The sequence below is a fragment of the Haliotis rubra genome, unplaced genomic scaffold (assembly GCF_003918875.1).
Source record: "Haliotis rubra isolate DU_JTF1 unplaced genomic scaffold, ASM391887v1 Scf728, whole genome shotgun sequence".
NCBI classification, from domain to species: domain Eukaryota; kingdom Metazoa; phylum Mollusca; class Gastropoda; order Lepetellida; family Haliotidae; genus Haliotis; species Haliotis rubra.
In genome coordinates, this window is record NW_025767444.1 from 95024 (window position 1) to 116031 (window position 21008).

At 40.9% G+C, this 21008-nt stretch overlaps 1 protein-coding gene across 1 annotated transcript in view; it reads left to right on the forward strand.

The window, feature by feature from the left end:
• The first annotated feature begins 10460 nt into the window (after nucleotides 1–10460).
• The window catches only part of LOC124259546 (nuclear receptor subfamily 5 group A member 2-like), a 268621-nt gene continuing 258073 nt past the window's right edge, over nucleotides 10461–21008 (forward strand). Inside the window, exon 1 of the mRNA XM_046693688.1 lies at nucleotides 10461–10643. Within this exon, the coding sequence (XP_046549644.1) occupies nucleotides 10607–10643 (37 nt within the window). The 5' untranslated portion in view covers nucleotides 10461–10606. The remainder of the gene's footprint in view (nucleotides 10644–21008) is intronic.

The following is a 21008-nucleotide window of genomic DNA, read 5'->3' on the forward strand; positions in this document are numbered from 1 at the left end:
TAGCCTCACACTCCACTAGCCTCACACCCCACAAGCCTCACACACCACTACTATCCCTTCACACCCCACTAGCCTCACACACCACTAGCCCTCATTCCCTACACACGTCTCACATCCCCCACTAGCCTCACACCCCACTAGCCTCACAACCCACAAGCCTCACTCCACACTAGCCTCACACCCCACTAGCCTCACTCCACACTAGCCTCACACCCCACTAGCCTCACACCCCACTAGCCTCACACACCCCACTACAGCCCTCACACCCCACAAGCCTCACTCCACATTAGCCTCACACACCTCACTAGCCTCACACCACACTCAGCCTCCCACTCCTCAAGCCTCAATCCCCACTAGCCTCATAGCCTCACACCACAAGCCTTACACGCCACTAGCCTCACACCCCACTAGCCTCACACCACACTGGCCTCACTCCCCACTAGCCTCACACAGTACTAGCCTCACTCCAAACTAGCCTCACAACCCATTAGCCTCACTCCACACTAGCCGAATAAACGCAAGAAGCCTCAGACCAGAAGCCTCACACCCCAATAGCCTCACTCTCCACTAGCCTCACTCCCCACCAGCCTCACGTTCCACTAGCCTCAGTTCCCACTCAGCCTCACACTCCACACTCACCCTCACTCCCACACTAACTAGCCTCACACCACACTAGCCTCACACTCCACTAGCCTCACACCCCACTAGCCTCACACTCCACTAGCCTCACACCCCACTAGCTTCACACCCCACTAGCCTCTCACTCCACCACTACCCTCACACCCCACTAGCCTCACACCACACTAGCCTCACTCTCCACTAGCCTCACACCCCACTAGCCTCACACCCCATTAACCTCACTCCCCACTAGCCTCACACCCCACTAGCCTCACACCCCACTAGCCTCACTCTCCACTAGCCTCACACCCCACTAGCCTCACACTCCACTAGCCTCACTCCCCACTAGCCTCACGTTCCACTACCCTCACATCCCACAAGCCTCACTCCACACTAGCCTCACACCACACTAGCCTCACACCCCACTAGCCTCACACCCCACTAGCCTTACATTCCACTAACCTCACTCTCCACTAGCCTCACTCTCCACTACCCTCACACCCCACTAGCCTCACTATCCACTAGCCTCACACCCCACTAGCCTCACTCCCCACTAGCCTCACTCTCCACTACCCTCACATCCCACAAGCCTCACTCCACACTAGCCTCACACCACACTAGCCTCACACCACACTAGCCTCACACCCCACTAGCCTCACACCCCACTAGCCTTACATTCCACTAGCCTCACACCCATCTAGCCTCACTCCACAGGCCTCACGACCCACTAGCCTCACACACCACTAGCCTCACGCTCCACAAGCCTCACACTCCCCACTGGCGTCACACTCCACAAGCCTCACCCCACTAGCCTCACTCCCTACTAGCCTCACTCCCCACTAGCCTCACTCCCAACTAGCCTCACTCCCCACTAGCCTCACTCCCCACAAGCCTCACTCCCCCCAAGCCTCACGCCCAACTAGCCTCTCATCCAAATAGCCTCACACCCCACAAGTCTAACACCCCACTAGCCTCTCCCCCAAATACCCTCACACCCCACAAGCCTAACACCCCACTAGCCTCACACCCAAATAGCCTCACGCCCCACAAGCCTCACGCTCCACATGCCTCACACACCGACTAGCCTCACGCCCGACACATACCCCACCAACACTGTTATTGCCTAACACCTTTATAGCTTCAAACACTACTAGCCTCACGCCATGCCGGTTCTCGTTGCTCTACACCAAGCGACTTCTCAACACATAAAAGAACCCTATCATAGATTCTCATTTCTAATTTGAGTAATGGCTCAAGGTCAGGTCCTGACACATTTTAAAAGAACAGTATCAAATATTCATGCGGCTATACGCCTTCCGTAACATACTTTGGCGAATATGAATCGATGTAAGTAGAAAAACTAAATGAGCCCAATCTTCCACCCTTCCAAACTGTATTAACTTCGTTTTTGCAAATTAATCGATATTTTCACAGGTCCCCGCAGCACTATGTGTTTATTACGATTCGCCAGATCTCCTGGCATTTCATTGGCCTGATCTTATGGATTGTTACTCGATAACCTTCCAGATACTCTTGTCTTGCTCATAGCAACTATAGTGTAACTGAGGTATCTACAAACTAACACAATAGCTTAACACAACAAATAAGGATACATCCAAAATTCTACCATTATTGTGCTCCTCAAAAACATTTTTTGTGGTGACTTGTATCAAGGTAAGCGTATGCACTTACATACCCGGAAGTGCCAACAATGTTCAACAGGAGAGTGAGGTGTACAGATTATTCTTGAAAATAGTGACTGTACTTTATTGTCTTTCACTGAGAACGTGAAAAAGTTGGAATCAGTAGGTGAGCCAAATACAGATATTTTAGTGGTGCTTCGTTTTCAGCCTCTCGTGTGTCAGCATATTTCTTGATCTGACATCATATGAACTTGTCACGGGTGGTCAGCGGGTCATGGAGAAAACGTCTTCATCCGGACTCACCCCCAAAACGTGTGGGGGTAGTCGAGTGATTAAAGCGTCCGCTCTTCACGCCGAAGACCCGGGTTCGATTCCCAACATGGGTACAGCATGTGAAGCCCATTCTGGTGTCCCCCGCCGTGATATTGCTGGAATATTGCTAAAAACTAAATTCACTCACTCACTCCACACGTGCTTAGCAGGTCATAGAGAGAGAACGGCTTCATCCGGGCTCACCTCCACACGTGTTCAACAGGTGATAAAGAGAGAACGTCTTCATCCGGGCTCACCTCCACACGTGTTCAACAGGTCATGGAGAGAACGTCTTCATCCTGGCTCACTTCCACACGTGTTTAACAGGATGTATATAATGAGAACGTCTTCATCCGGGCTCAATTCCACACATGTTTAGCAGGTCATAGAGGGAAAACGTTTTTCGAACAGGTACAATTAACAAAATATGTCCATATCGTCAACAAATTTAGAAACATGTTATAAATCACAATCAACAACAGGCGGCAACAACTACCTGCAGCACTGGTTAGACTGAAAGATGCGTTTGCACGTGCGTTGACATAACGATTGTGAATTGACAATCAAAGCTATGAATGAACTCGTAAGAATAGTAAACTGTCAACAAGAGTACAGGCATGAAAAGTGTAATGAGAAAAGCCCTAAATCAATTAATGGAAGGAGTCCCTTCCGTTCCCCCAACCCTAAACCTATCGCCAAACCTAACTCTAAACCTAACCCTAACCTAACCCAAAACCTAACCCTAAATCGAACTTAAATTTTAGACATTTAGTCATTTTTGTGAGCTCTCTAGTGATTGTTGTGTTAAGTTTTGTTAATAAGTTTAGTATATATCAATTTATAAATATTATATCCGATGGGGTAATGGAAGGAACTCTTACCCAATTAATGTGTATATCAATTAGGATAAAAGAAATATAGGATGAATGGTATATGACGTGTTTCATAAACTATATTATGTACGCTAATCTATCTCATTTGCATAGTATAGGTTCATAGGCGGATTCAGGAATTTTCAAAGGGGGGTGGGGTGTCGAACCCCTGAATTCCACACACTCAACCCCCTTGGATCCGCCAATGACCTTGTATCCGAAACGTACATTTCAAGGGGTAAAAATGGCCCTACTTACTCTCCTGTAAACTCATCTATTTCGTCTGATTTTACAAAAACCGTTAAAAACAAGAGTTGGGAACAATAGTCATAGAATATTTAACAATCAAACTTTAGTTATATTCAAAACTAAGAAATAGACGCCCCAAAACATTTTATTTCTATTCCCGTGAGTACTTTAGTTCAGACATAGGAGGCACATGTGATACTTGCCCAGTGTAATACACACAGGGCACTTGTGGTGTATATTTAACAGCAAAATAAGACCCCTGATTTCTAAAACAAAAGTATGTACCTCTACAGGCACGGTGTTTTAGTAAGGTGAGTGTACTCGTCAGTTAAACTTCAATGAAGCGTTCATGCGGCAAACTGTAAACATAAGGGAGACAACTCTTACATTGCTGTTTGTGACACCTATGTGTAGTTAGCGACGGACATAATGAAGATATACTGTTATATTGATGCTATACAGAAAACGTAGTGAAAACTAAACAAGTCACTCCTAAATGATATGTATGAAGAATATTACCACCACGGAAATAATATGTATGTTCATGATTATCAAAAAGCAAAATGTCTATCAACTGCATTGGTTGTGTTCAGCGTTGCGATGTGGCTACAAAAACTAATGCACAATATGTATCTTTCAGTAACTGTGTGTATCAATATTTGTCCAAGTATATTTTAAGCCTGGGTTTTGAAGCAATCTGTAGGAATCAGTAGTTCAAACAGATGATGTGTAAGAAAAGGCAAAGATGAATTTATAACATACGCTCTACTTTGTGTTGAAACGTAATGCAAGATTTGATCCTGAAATCGATCTGAAACTAAAAATGTTGTCAGCTTAGAGTTGTTCAACAAAAGATGCGTATGATCAAGAAGTCACGGCACAATGCCAGCATCTTTGATTGTGCAGTGTATGCGAACTCCTAACTTGCAGGGGCGGTGGGGTAGTCTATTGGTCAAAGCGTTCGCTCGTCACGCCGAAGACCCGAGTTCGATTCCCCACATGGGTACAATGTTTGGAGCCCATTTCTTGTGTCCCCCGATGTGATATTGCTGGAATATTGCTAAAAGCGGCGAAAAACTAAACCCACTCACTCACCTTACATGTTCACCACCACGTCCGCATCTCGCCTGGTTATGGTTTAGTACACAATTCCTCTTCTTTATAAGAGTTCTTTGTTTCGACGACTAGTTTTTGTGTCAAGCTGCAGAAACAGGTATAAAGGGAAGATTTAATAGTTGGTATTCATCACAACAAAATAAATGTTTGGTACACAGGATAATGGTGGGTCAGCCACAACCAGCATTGTGAGTATCACGCAACAGTAACTCGTAACAATGACTGTGCGGTAAAAACATATATCTATTTGAGAATGAATTATGGATGAATATTACATTATGCCGCATCAGCAGCCGTCCAGCCATTCGCGGCTTGCTGAAGATGAGACAGTTGCGTGCACAAAAGAGGGCGCGGTGTACGAGGTGCGCCTCCACCAATGAAGAAAATGATTGTCTGAAACCAATCAATTCAATACTTTATAACACGTTTCAGTAAAGTATCATGGAATAGTGGCAAACATTCATGATTTGAACGTTTACGTACGCTAAGGATTTATAGAAACTTCATTATCGGGACCAGGTGTCTTGTTAATTTCCTTTTTTTCATGATTTCCAAAATAGTTATATAGACAAGATTGCTCAGTTTAAGTTAGAAAACGCAAATTTCACAGACTGGTTTTACTGATCACGATCTAGGCCTCAGATTATTTTTTGTCAGAGTTGGGGCCAGAGTCTGTGTGTCTATGGAAGAGATATTTATCAAGCCTGGCTTCCACAATTATCCTTTAAAGACTTATTTCTCTTTATACATTTTTTTATCTTGAGCAAACACAGTGATGGACATAGTGTATGAATGGGGGAAATATTCTCAGAAACTACTGAAACTACATGAAGCTACACAAGATTGAGTTCAAAATAAAGTTAATTAATTAATTTTGTTTCTATAGAAGGGTCTTTTTGTGTGTATGTGTATATTGTTCCCCCTGAAGGCGGGAATATATTTGTTGAGTTTATATTTCACTGTTGGTAACGCCATTTTGGTTTGTCTAAAACTTGCAGTTGTAAAATGAAGTTAGAGATTTCATCTGTACGTTTCAACCCATTGTCAGTCATATTTTGTGACTTACACATGATCCTTAATGGGCCATGTTTCGCAATTTAATATTATTATATGAAATTAATATGTTTAGCTGAAATATACATACTTTCGCTAAATGGGCCGTGTCCATATTGTCTGTGAATAAAGTATTGGGCATATTGACTGATTATCTCCATGAGCTAGTGTTATTCAGGGATTAAGGTCAAGCCTTCAACTCGTTTGGTTTTAGATTCCAGTACTCTAACAGTCAATCCCTGAACATATTTTACTTAACAGTGATTTAATTATTTTTAAAAACTGTAATAGTCCCGAGACTTTCTTCTTTTCCAGACTTGCCTCATTCTAGATTTGCATGGGCTAAACTGGATATATTTCAGGGTCTGTATGACAAACTAAGATTCCTCCACCATTCCAACATCGTGGAATATTCGCTGCCTCACGAGGTTGGGAGAGTGAAAAGTTGAAATTTATAGAAAACGTCTTTCAATGTTGTATTTATATCAGTAGATTCATCGTTAGATTTATCAATGCCAGCTTGGTAAGGCTGGAAGATTCTACATCGAAACATAGCGTTTCTATTCCCAGATAGTCAGTGACACGGAGGTAAAATATGTTCTTGAAATACCCAATGCCATTTTAGAAAGTGGTCAAATGTAACGTATGTTATATTTGGGATTACACTTTCTGAGTAAAGTACAGATTCTAGTACTTTTTGGGTTGAGTCCGGGATTCGAACCCAAACCCTCAGAGTCAGGCACCTAATCGCCAGTACACAAAGTCAGACGCCTAGACCGCTCAGCCACCGCGGCTTCCACAAAAATGGAAGTCGGACAACTGGTAGTCTAGACTGCGGACTTTGTGTACTCCTCTGATAAGTGTTATTTGGCACGGCTCCCACGGCCGAAAACTATGAAATACACAATGCCATTTTAGAAAGTGGTCAAATGTAATGTATGTTTCTTAGTAAAGTACAAATTCTAGTACTTTGTGGGACTCAACCAAAGAGTACTAGAATCTGTACGTTACTAAGAAAGTGTAATCCCAAATATAACATACGGTAAAATATGTTCTTGTTTAACACTACACTTGAAAGAGGAAGCGTAGGATAAAGTTTACAGACCTCAGAAAGGTTATTGTTTAGATTGAGTGTGTCTGTGATATCTGAATGCTGGTAAGTAACACTTCAAGAATGTGGAATACTAATGTTTCTGTCTCTAGGAATATGGTGAATGACGTTGGTGGTAAAAGGACATTTACCACATTTAAGAAAGATGAACATTATTGTTAGCAATTATATATACCCTGAACGTTTGTATAGTTTTACATCTGCTTGATAGTGTCTCCCATCCTGTTTCATATTTTAAACTAATTCGAGATGCATATTTAGGAAAACCGGTAACTATTCTAGCTGCTGTCAGTCGAAACTTTTCAAGTTTATCAGAGCCAGCATAGGTACAGCTATCCCTGACTTTAGATGCGTATTCGAGAATAGGTCGAATGAAAATAATGCACCGTTGGCATAATGTTGATATGTCAAGCACATATTAAAGTTTTCTGTAAAGAAACTATCATTTTAGATGCAGAATAGCTTAATATATGGCAGAATATGGGCAGATTCAAGGTTTCTCCCGATCGGTTAATACTAACAGACGATGCACCAGTGGGGGTGTCACCAGCAAATAAACGAGTTGAATTGTGAACATGAGTATGGGTTTACGCCACTTTCAGCAATATTCCAGCAATATCAGGGCGGGGGACACCAGAAATAGGCTTCAAGCATTGTACCAATGTGGGGAATCGAAGCCGGCTCTTCAGCGTGGCGAGCGAACGCTTTAACCACTAGGCTATCCCACCGCCCTTCAAGGAATAGAAAGGGATCGAGAACAGTTGAGGTGTATTTCAATGACGATAGACTAACATGTATAAATATCTTTTGTTTCCGCCCGCCAAAATATAATCTGTTTTAATCGCGATAAGAGTTTACTATTGCTACCATATTTATTTAGCTCATGTAGTTAGCCTTTGTGCCAAACCCAATCAAACGCATTAGAGATATCAAAGAACATTATACTATACATTTCCTGCTCGTTAACAGAAGAAACAATGTTTAGAAAGATCTATTTCAAATAATTGTGAGACACTAGATTGGCCAGAAACAAATCGTAATTGGACGTTTATATAAAAGCTGGTGTCAATGAAAATGAATAATATGAAAAATGGTTATACACCGCAATGTACAGAATATTTTGACTATAATACATAAATGTATTGCAGCAGAATCTGTGAGTGGCTTTAACAACCTTTGTTTAATGTTGTCAGTACCACTGGGTTTACGACTTGGTAAACATTTGTATATAGTGATTGACGACGCCGTTCAAAGGTAAAGGATGATTATTAGCTTATTTACAGAAACAAGATGATTATTTCAAATCGCAGCCTTGTAAACGCTAGATAGCTTCCAGGGCAACTATCGGGACAGGCCAGGGGAATACATGTCGTCGATCCTCCATTGTTATCATTTATCTCAGTAATTTCCAATAGTAAGTAGTAGGATTGTTAATTATTTGCGGGTCTAATAATCCATTGAAATTTGAAAAGAATTTTATATTAGTTGATCCTCACCACGAAGCAATAATTACTCCAGTCACGCGCACGCACGCACTCACGCACGCACACACTTAATACATACACACACACGCATGCATGCATGCATACATACACACACACGCATGCATGCATGCATATATACATACACACACATACATACATACATACATACATACATACATACATACATACGTACATACGTACATACGTACATACATACATACATACATACATACATACATACATACATACATACATACATACATACATACATACATACATACATACATACATACATACATACATACATACATCACTCGCCCTGACTGCTCCAATATTGTTTGCTGTTTGTGATGCTATCGTATGCCGCCATTCTTGTAACGTGTCGTGTAAGCTGTTCTTGTTATGGAGGTGATAATTTGACTTTTACAGAGCCGTGGTTTGTATTCTCACTGATAACATCCCAATCCAGTCCGACAGAGCTATATTCATGCATGAAGACGACTGTCGCGGTCGCTGTAGCGGTGATACATGATGGCGTATTGTATTGACTCTTCCACTGCTGCCATGACGTTTATGAACGAACCCTCCTATCACACGAAATCACAAGTTTTATTTACTATCAGTGAAAGCAACAAAAGACAGTCAGACAGACAGACATTTTATTCAGTAAAGGCCACTGGCCCAACATACTTTCATAAGATGCATTCTTTATGAATGTAGCAAAACAAAGCACAGAATACACCTGTATGTAGGCAAATCATCTTTAGTGAAATATACGTCTATATTGTATCATGTCACAATGTTTGCTGTGCCTATATATTGTCGTGTTGCATTACATATTTCATAGCTAGTATTTTTTCTAAAAACATTTTATTTATATATATTTATTTAGCGCCAATATATTAGTATTTTGGCATGTGATTCTTTGATGTGCGTCGTTACATTGAACGTGAACCTCCCTGGCGGCATCATATTGCAGTATTGACCAGCATCGTTGTACTGCATCCAGATGTAGATAACGGTTGAGTAGAGTACAACATTGTGTTACTGTGTCTCAGTGCACGCTAGGCCTGTATATACCCCGCAGATAACGGTTGAGTAGAGTACAACATTGTGTTACTGTGTCTCAGTGCACGCTAGGCCTGTATATACCCCGCGGTGTGTTCAGTGTGTCAAGAGGAGCAAATCACCGAAGCATATCTACTCACCCACTGCTTCAAAACTAAACACTATTCTTGATGTCAATTAATAAATAGCACTAACTAAGGAACTGTTACCCTGGAAACAATATCCCTCGCTAGGCAACGTGGTATTGTATGCGGTTTTTAAAACGTGGCATCATGGCGTAATACATGTACAGATGTCAAATAACATGTAAAGAAAGCAGACATTGCATCGATGCCTAGAACTTGAAAGTAAAACAATAATTGCAACAATTATAATATTTTTACGACATAAGAGAGTAGAAAACATCATTACTGTCTATTAGCGTTCAATATTAATAAATGCCGTGTATTTGAAAACTCTGAATATATTCGACGAACTGGCGGCTTATTTCATACTTGTGATCAATGTTGGCGTCACTGTCTGCGTTACGGATAGTATTTTTCCAATACACAAATGTGACTGCCACACAATTACATTGTCATAATCTGTCATCACACACATAAAACTGAACACAGAGCATTGGTTAGATAGCAGCTGGCGGTCACACATGATGAACAATGTATCTAGACTGACGCTGTGCCGCATCACGCTACCCTACAAATCTCAATACTTATCGACTCTTTACTCCAGGATGAAGAACGTTTTATTTATAATTGATTCTTTGAAACATCAGCACATCTGTTTCAGTTGTAGAATAATGGACCAACTCCATCGCTGTTACTTTTTCAGGTGCATTTATCACAATTGTACAAGAATCAATCTTTTGAAATAATGATTCATTTAAAATTGAATCAAATATAGAAAATTGGAAAGCGGGTGCTGTCACTGTCAAGTGAAGTATGTCGGTTGTCAATGTCCAGTGTAGTATATCAGTAGAGCTGTACGAGTGACTGAGACTAGCAGGGCAAGAGCACCTACATACCCGTCACGCCTCCTCGGGGATCCCTCACAGCGGACCCACACACTCGTCGGTTGGACCACATGGAACGGACGTATGCATACAACATGGCAACCACGCGTGAGTAAAGGGACAGTGTTCCACTTGCTTGTGAATTATTACGTTGTCAGTGAAATGTAAGTGTACGTTCACAGTACCATTTCAATACTTACCTGCTGCCTCAGCTTCTGTCCACTCACAATACTACATAAGTATGCTTCATCAGGTGACGAATAAACGTCAAGTGGGTTTTAGAACATAAAAAACAAAATATGTGTTAGAAAAACGAAATTACAAATGTGTGTACTTTGTGAAAAATGAATTAACTCAATCCCAAATTAGGAATTGTTCACAGAATATAAACCTTCCAATTACAGATAACAGCAGAGTGATGAAATGTTACGATATTAAACTATTTAGATAGGATTAAAACGAAACTTGTAGAGCTGCTTTGAAATATTTAAATCAAACAAGAAAATGGTTCCGATATATATTTCTTCAACAACGATGTCAGTTGTTTGACATGAATATGAGTAGCTGTTGGTGTCAAGAAACTGAGCTTAGAGAGATGAGAGATATTTTACAGTCAGTTTGTTTTAATGCGTTACAAATTAGTTGTTTAGCTTAAACAGAAATAATTATAAGTTAATTGTTTACAGTTGTTATTTTAACTGACTGCCAAATATGAACATATGAATTTCAGTTGAAAATTTCTTGCGTCATTAATAAACATTGCATTCTAAGCATTTAAATGTGACTTAACTTAGCGATTAATCATATATAGCACATCTTTGTAAACATGTCTTATTTTTCTTGAAACTATATTTCCATAAAACCCCAACTGTTATGTAAATTGTGAACATTTATGTCTGAAGCATCTTACACGTACCCCTAATCATTTAGGTAGGTGTTAACATCGATATTTGTGACTACCATAACTGTCATTACACTGATGCTGGACACACTACTTAGCAGGACCTGCAGATAAACATGAAATCTGGTTAATACCTAAATTGGTTTTATTTTGTTCCGTTAAAACTGTTTTAACCGTGAAAGGTTTATTCAGTTGATGAGAGCGAGCCGCCATGTAGTGTTCCCACGACCGGCCCAGGGTTGCGTGACTGGCCATGCTTAGTTTCACCTACCTCTCAACACTAACTTAGCCAAACTTACCGGCTTGGGTTTCACATGATCGTAAATTTTATCTTATGATTCTGCTCAAGTGATTACGTCTGATTCGCATGCAAATTCTCGTTAAAATTTACAATCTTGGCATGAAAGTGAAATCCGAATTGTGATATGAAAAAGTGGTCGAACGGACGTATATGTTCCCACGACTGGAATCCTTATTTATCCGAGGAGGCTGTTGGGCTAGAGGGCTGTAGATGGTGTTGAGCACGCAGGTACCCGCGATATGAGGCCCGTACATACCTAACACACACCCGAACATTGCATTCTGTACCTGTACTACAAGCAGTAATTATATATGTAGACAAACAAATAAAGGAACACAGGAAAAATCAAGCGTTCCTATATTTGCTTCCAGTTTTCATCACCACAGTGCTATTCAAAGCTGGTGATGAAAACTAGAAAATATCAAAGGAACATGAATTTTCCTGTGTTCCTTTATTTGTTTCTCTGCGTATATAATGACCAGGCTGAGCAATCATAGGTATGCTCAGTACTCAACATGTGCAGGTACTTTAAAGTATACATACTTTGAAAACCTATAAAGCATAATGTTAAAATAAACGCCATGAATTTAGAATAATTTGGTTGCAGAAATTCTGCACTTAAATTATAGACAAAGTGCGATGCTACGTGGAAGGAAAGTAACCAATGAAATGCACATACGGTAGCTATTTAACAGAATACCGAACGTCAATATCTAGTCCTAACTAAGGCTGTATACCATTAACCAATAGTACAGTCCACATTAAATGTTGTCGATTATTTTTGGCGATGATGCTTCCACACACAAAGGGAAAATGGAAATTGTTGCAGATCCGGAAAATATGAATTATAAGGACGTGGAATGTAGTCTGACACTGAGACAAGAGTAAATACGAATGGTGTGAACTGAGGGAGATCACTAACTTCGGAAGGAAAGCATAATGGTATTAATCTTGAAAAGGAAATATTTGTATATCTATCAACGACTCTCTAACCCCACAAATGTTTTACACACGGCTTTAAAGGGCATATCCTCTCGTCTTTCACCACGAAATGATGTATGTTTTACATATATTTATATTATTGTTCCTGTAAGGTTATTACCGTCTCGGCGTCTATTATGGCCGGTATGATGGTAGTCACATACAAGGGAATAATTTCAAAATCTGGCAATCATACTGAGTAAAGTTCAATGTGTTTTGCTGGTCACATATGTGATTACTCTGGTATTTAGATCAAAGAAAATATTTAACATCATTAGAAAATATGGATTTGAGAAGAGCCATGATGTTTCTCTCGATTGAATGCATTGTGGATAAGAGAGAAACTAATTTTTCTAGGAGGTATATACAAGACAATATTATATATTTAAATGTTCAAACTGTAAGTTGGGCTTTATTGAAGATGTATTTCATGTATTATTAGTTTGTGATAAGTTTAAGGATCTGAGGGAGAAATATCTTCCGCATTTTTAACATGTCCATAAAACAATAGTTAATGGTAAACTTATTACACTCCCCAAATCCTCATGTTATACATGCAGTTGCAACATTGTTAAACATATATTTATTGCTAGATAATTGCTAAATTTTGTAGTCACTTGACTTATGTGGCAGTATATATACATTATATATTAACTGTAAAATAAGCCATAGGGCCGTATATTACCGAATACAAGGTCAGTCGGTCTGTCTGTCAAATCAGGAGAATCTTAAGTTGTTTACTGATATGGAGAAAGCTTAAAATGAAATGTTTAAGAATGTATTTAACGTTATACATAACGACCGTTTGTTTGTCAAAGCACGTGCAGTACAAATGTATATTACCATCTTCGTGTGGCATTTTACCGAATGTGATCTTCATTCATCATCAGTTTGAAGCAGTAAGAATGTGTTAAAGTTGTTTTGGGATTATAATTATACAAGTTGTATTTTTCTAAAACCAAAAGTCCATTCAAAACATTCAGTGTTCTCCCTGATTCCTTATTAGATCCAAAAAGACAGGGAGCTGTGAATAGTCGCAAGTACAAAAACATGTCTAATAAAAGGTCAGTACATGTGCTACATGTCAAGGATTCATCTCTATGTGCTTGATACCTCTGCGCAATTCAATACTTCTATTTCCCAATGAATTCATGATGAAATATTATCACATAACATTTTATCGAAATTCAATTCCTAAAAGTTGAGACAGAGGATTATTCCAAACAACATATGTCCACGGAAACATCCAAGGCCTTTATAAAACATTGTCAACAAAATATGTTAACCAATCCAGGAGCCAGGGAGAACAGGAGAACTCGGTATCGTGCATTCCAAAACGAAATCTCAATTCGGTTTGGTGTTAGATATTTCTGTTTGTGCAGAATTTGTAAACATGTTGCTAGATAAGCTCAGTCCATGTTGACGATTCCCATGTGCACACGGGCGAACGGAAATATTGTTTATATTGTGTACAATCTACATATAATTTGACAGTACTTTTACACCTGATAAAATCACTTTTTGGGTTGTATGAATTTCATAGTGTACAGTCGAATACATTTAAAACTTTAACCAAACCACATCGTTGTTATATTCAGATACGTAGTGCTGTTTTTAGTTTTCATGTACACGCGGATTCAGGTTTTGTTTTATTAATTTGAAAATTGTTTATCTCAATAATTATAGTATTATTAACCTCTTATGACAGTGCAGAACGAGGTGATTATCTCGATACCCATCTACCCAAGATGAGATCATGTGAAAACAATGGAGTATGAGATCATTGATGGCTTTGAGCCAAATAAAATAGGTTCATTTTATACTGTATATGTCAGACGCCTGTATGTGGAAGAAAGGAGACAGTTCTGTGGATATGTAACTTCATTTTTACAATATATGCGACGTTTCAGTGAAGATACCAACACCGTTATCAAGTAAATGATGACAGTGTTGGTATCTGCATTGAAACATCGCATCTGTTGTAATAAAAAAGTTACATATCCATTGAACACTCTCCTTTGCTCATCGCACCAACTTCTAAAGACCAAGGGGCAGTGGTGTAGCCTAGTGGTTAAAGCGTTCGCTCGTCACTCCGAAGATCCGGGTTCGATTCCCTACATGGATACAATGTGTGAAGCCCATTTCTGGTGTCCCCCGCCGTGTTATTGCTGTAATATTGTTAAAAGCGGCGTAAAACTAAACTCACTCAATCAATCTAAAGGGCACACAAATTGGATACATGTGGCTACTCTTTTTTACATAAATCTACCACTACGCTAGAATATCTTGTACAAATGAGCTGATTTCTCATGTGTAATAGCAATGACATTGAGTGGCAACTTGTTGTAGCTTGGCAGAAGTGTGATTAGAAACTGCATACGTTTCTCACAAAAAGGATCTGTTTCATTTTAATGAAGTTCAGATTGTCGACTGTGTGACAAATATTTTGTGATTAAAGAAGGTCACCGAGGACATGAATCATGTCTATCTACCTGAGCAACCGAACGCTGTATTCGGTACTTATGGCAGGAATATTTCACTTGGATTTATTATTCTCGGTTTATGTGGTACGAGAGCTAACGATGATAACGTTTAATCCCGCAAAATTACAAATACTATTGGTGTACAGTGTTCTTCAGTTGTATTATTCCATTCTGTGATGACACTATAGGTGACATTATATAACGCCAGATGATGACCCTATAGGAGACACTATAACGCCGGATGATGACACTATAGGAGACACTATAAGGCCGGGTGATGACACTATAGGTGACACTATAACGCCGGATGATGACACTATAGGTGACACTATAACGCCGGATGATGACACTATAGGTGACACTATAACGCCGAGTGAACTCATGTCTATGTACCTGAGCCACCGAACTCTGTATTCGGTACTTATGGCAGGAATATTTCACTTTGGATTTATTATTCTCGGTTTATGTGGTACGAGAGCTAACGATGATAACGTTTAATCCCGCAAAATTACAAATACTATTGGTGTACAGTGTTCTTCAGTTGTATTATTCCATTCTGTGATGACACCATAGGTGACATTGTATAACGCCGGGCGATGACCCTATAGGTAACACTATAACGCCAGATGATGACACTATAGGAGACACTATAACGCCAGATGATGACACTATAGGTGACACTATAACGCCGGGTGATGACACTATAGGTGACACTATAACACCGAGTGATGACCTTATAGGAGACACTATAACGCCGGATGATGACCCTATAGGAGACGCTATAACGCCGGAAGATGACCCTATACGTGACACTATAACGCCGGATGATGACACTTTAGGAGACACTATAACGCCAGATGATGACACTATAGGAGACACTATAACACCAGATGATGACACGATAGGAGACACTACAAAACCAGATGATGACACTATAGGAGACAATAACGCCGGATGATGACATGATAGGAGACACTATAACGCCGGATGATGCCACTATAGGAGACACTATAACGCCGGATGATGACACTATAGGAGACATTATAACACCAGATGATGACACGATAGGAGACGCTATAAAACCAGATGATGACACTATAGGTGACAATAACGCCGGATGATGACATTATAGGAGACACTATAACGCCGGATGATGACACTATAGGTGACACTATAACGCTGGGTGATGACACTATAGGAGACACTATAACGCCAGATGATGACACGATAGGAGACACTATAAAACCAGATGATGACACTATAGGAGACAATAACGCCGGATGATGACATGATAGGAGACACTATAACGCCAGATGATGACACTATAGGAGACACTATAAAACCAGATGATGACACTATAGGAGACAATAACGCCGGATGATGACATGATAGGAGACACTATTACGCCGGATGATGACACTATAGGTGACACTATAACGCTGGGTGATGACACTATAGAAGACGCTATAACACCAGATGATGACACTATAGGTGACACTATAACGCCGGGTGATGACCTTATAGGAGACACTATAACGCCGGATGATGACCCTATAGGAGACGCTATAACGCCGGATGATGACCCTATACGTGACACTATAACGCCGGATGATGACACTATAGGAGACACTATAACGCCAGATGATGACACTATAGGAGACACTATAACACCAGATGATGACACGATAGGAGACACTACAAAACCAGATGATGACACGATAGGAGACAATAACGCCGGATGATGACATGATAGGAGACACTATAACGCCGGATGATGACACTATAGGTGACACTATAACGCCGGATGATGACACTATAGGAGACACTATAACACCAGATGATGACACGATAGGAGACACTATAAAACCAGATGATGACACTATAGGAGACAATAACGCCAGATGATGACATAATAGGAGACACTATAACGCCGGATGATGACACTATAGGTGACACTATAACGCTGGGTGATGACACTATAGGAGACACTATAACGCCAGATGATGACACTATAGGTGACACTATAACGCCGGGTGATGACTCTATAGCAGAAACTGTAACGCCAGATGATGACACTATAGGAGACACTATAACGCCGGATGATGACACTATAGGTGACACTATAACACCAGATGATGACACGATAGGAGACACTACAAAACCAGATGATGACACTATAGGATGATAACGCCGGATGATGACATGATAGGAGACACTATAACGCCAGATGATGACACTATAGGAGTGACACTATAACGCCGGATGATGACACTATAGGAGACACTATAACACCAGATGATGACACGATAGGAGACACTACAAAACCAGATGATGACACTATAGGAGACAATAACGCCGGATGATGACATGATAGGAGACACTATAACGCCGGATGATGACACTATAGGTGACACTATAACGCCGGATGATGACACTATAGGTGACACTATAACGCTGGGTGATGACACTATAGGAGACACTATAACGCCAGATGATGACACTATAGGTGACACTATAACGCCGGGTGATGACTCTATAGCAGAAACTGTAACGCCAGATGATGACACTATAGGAGACACTATAACGCCGGATGATGACACTATAGGAGACACTATAACACCAGATGATGACACGATAGGAGACACTATAAAACCAGATGATGACACTATAGGAGACAATAACGCCGGATGATGACATGATAGGAGACACTATAACGCCAGATGATGACACTATAGGAGACACTATAAACCAGATGATGACACTATAGGAGACACTATAACGCCGGTTGATGACATGATAGGAGACACTATTACGCCGCATGATGACACTATAGGTGACACTATAACGCCGGATGATGACACTATAGGAGACACTATAACACCAGATGATGACACGATAGGAGACACTATAAAACCAGATGATGACACTATAGGAGACAATAACGCCGGATGATGACATGATAGGAGACACTATAACGCCAGATGATGACACTATAGGAGACACTATAAAACCAGATGATGACACTATAGGAGACAATAACGCCGGATGATGACATGATAGGAGACACTATTACGCCGGATGATGACACTATAGGAGACACTATAACACTGGGTGATGACACTATAGGAGACACTATAACGCCAGATGATGACACTATAGGTGACACTATAACGCCGGGTGATGACTATATAGCAGAAACTGTAACGCCAGATGATGACACTATAGGAGACACTATAACGCCGGATGATGACACTATAGGAGACACTATAACACCAGATGATGACACGATAGGAGACACTATAAAACCAGATGATGACACTATAGGAGACAATAACGCCGGATGATGACATAAAAGGAGACACTATAACGCCGGATGATGACACTATAGGTGACACTATAACGCTGGGTGATGACACTATAGGAGACACTATAACGCCAGATGATGACACTATAGGTGACACTATAACGCCGGGTGATGACTCTATAGCAGAAACTGTAACGCCAGATGATGACACTATAGGAAACACTATAACGCCGGATGATGACACTATAGGAGACACTATAACACCAGATGATGACACGATAGGAGACACTATAAAACCAGATGATGACACTATAGGAGACAATAACGCCGGATGATGACATGATAGGAGACACTATAACGCCAGATGATGACACTATAGGAGACACTATAAAACCAGATGATGACACTATAGGAGACAATAACGCCGGTTGATGACATGATAGGAGACACTATTACGCCGGATGATGACACTATAGGTGACACTATAACGCCGGATGATGACACTATAGGAGACACTATAACACCAGATGATGACACGATAGGAGACACTATAAAACCAGATGATGACACTATAGGAGACAATAACGCCGGATGATGACATGATAGGAGACACTATAACGCCAGATGATGACACTATAGGAGACAGTATAAAACCAGATGATGACACTATAGGAGACAATAACGCCGGATGATGACATGATAGGAGACACTATTACGCCGGATGATGACACTATAGTTGACACTATAACGCTGGGTGATGACTCTATAGCAGAAACTGTAACGCCAGATGATGACACTATAGGAGACACTATAACGCTGGGGGATGACACTATAGGTGACACTATAACGCCGGATGATGACACTATAGGTGACATTATAACGCAAGATGATGACACTATAGGAGACACTACAACGCCGGGTGATGACTATATAGCAGAAACTGTAACGCCAGATGATGACACTATAGGAGACACTATAACGCCGGGTGATGACACTATAGGAGACACTATAACGCCGGATGATGACACTATAGGTGACATTATAACGCAAGATGATGACACTATAGGAGACACTACAACGCCTGGTGATGACACCATAAGAGACACTATAACGCCAGATGATGACACCATAAGAGACACTATAACACCAGATGATGACACTATAGGTGACACTATAACGCCGGGTGATGACACTATAGCAGACACTATAACGCCAGATGATGACACTATAGGTGACACTATAACGCCGGGTGATGACATTATAGGAGACACTATAACGCCGGGTGATGACACTATAGGAGACACTATAACACCTGGTGATGACAGTATAGGAGACACTATAACGCCATATGATGACACTATAGGAGACACTATAACGCCGGATGATGACACGATAGGAGACACTATAACGCCGTGTGATGACACTATAGCAGACACTATAACGCCAGATGATGACACTAAAGGAGATACTATAACGCCGGGTGATGACACTATAGGAGACACTATAACGCCAGATGATGACAATATAGGAGACACTATAACGCCCGGTGATGTCACTATAGGTGACACTATAACGCCGGATGATGACACTATAGGTGACACTATAACGCCGGATGATGACACTATAGGTCACACTATAACGCCGGATGATGACACGATAGGAGACACTATAAAACCAGATGATGACACTATAGGTGACACTATAACGCCAGATGATGACACTATAGGTCACACTATAACGCCGGATGATGACACGATAGGAGACACTATAAAACCAGATGATGACACTATAGGAGACACTATAACGCCGGATGATGACGCTATAGGTGACACTATAACGCCATATGATGACACTATAGGTGCCACTATAAGGCCGGGTGATGACACTATAGGAGACACTATAACGCCGGATGATGACAGTATAGGAGACACTATAACGCCGGGTGATGACACGATAGGAGACACTGTAACGCCGGATGATGACACTATAGGAGACAATATAACACCGGATGATGACATGATAGGAGACAATAACGCCAGATGATGACACTATAGGAGACACTGTAACGCCGGATGGTGACACTATAGGAGACACTATAACGCCGAATAATGACACTATAGGAGACACTGTAACGCCGGATGATGATACGATAGGAGACACTATAACGCCGGGTGATGACACTATAGGAGACACTATAACGCCGGATGATGACACTATAGGAGACACTATAAAACCAGATGATGACACTGTAGGAGACACTGTAAGCCGGTGTTATATAGTCTCTCCAATAGGGCCATCATGCAACGGTCTGGTTTTTGCTATAGTATAAACGGCGCTTATAGTCTGCCGTGCAAGAAAGTTTAGACATGAAAGCTGGACAGACCCTAAAATCATAACGCTCCTGGGCTGAGAGCAGCCACCTCAACACTGCACATTTTAATTCCAAAACACAGGGAAATCAGTATCAGCTATAGCCTAGGCATCAGACATGGGTGTGTACTCA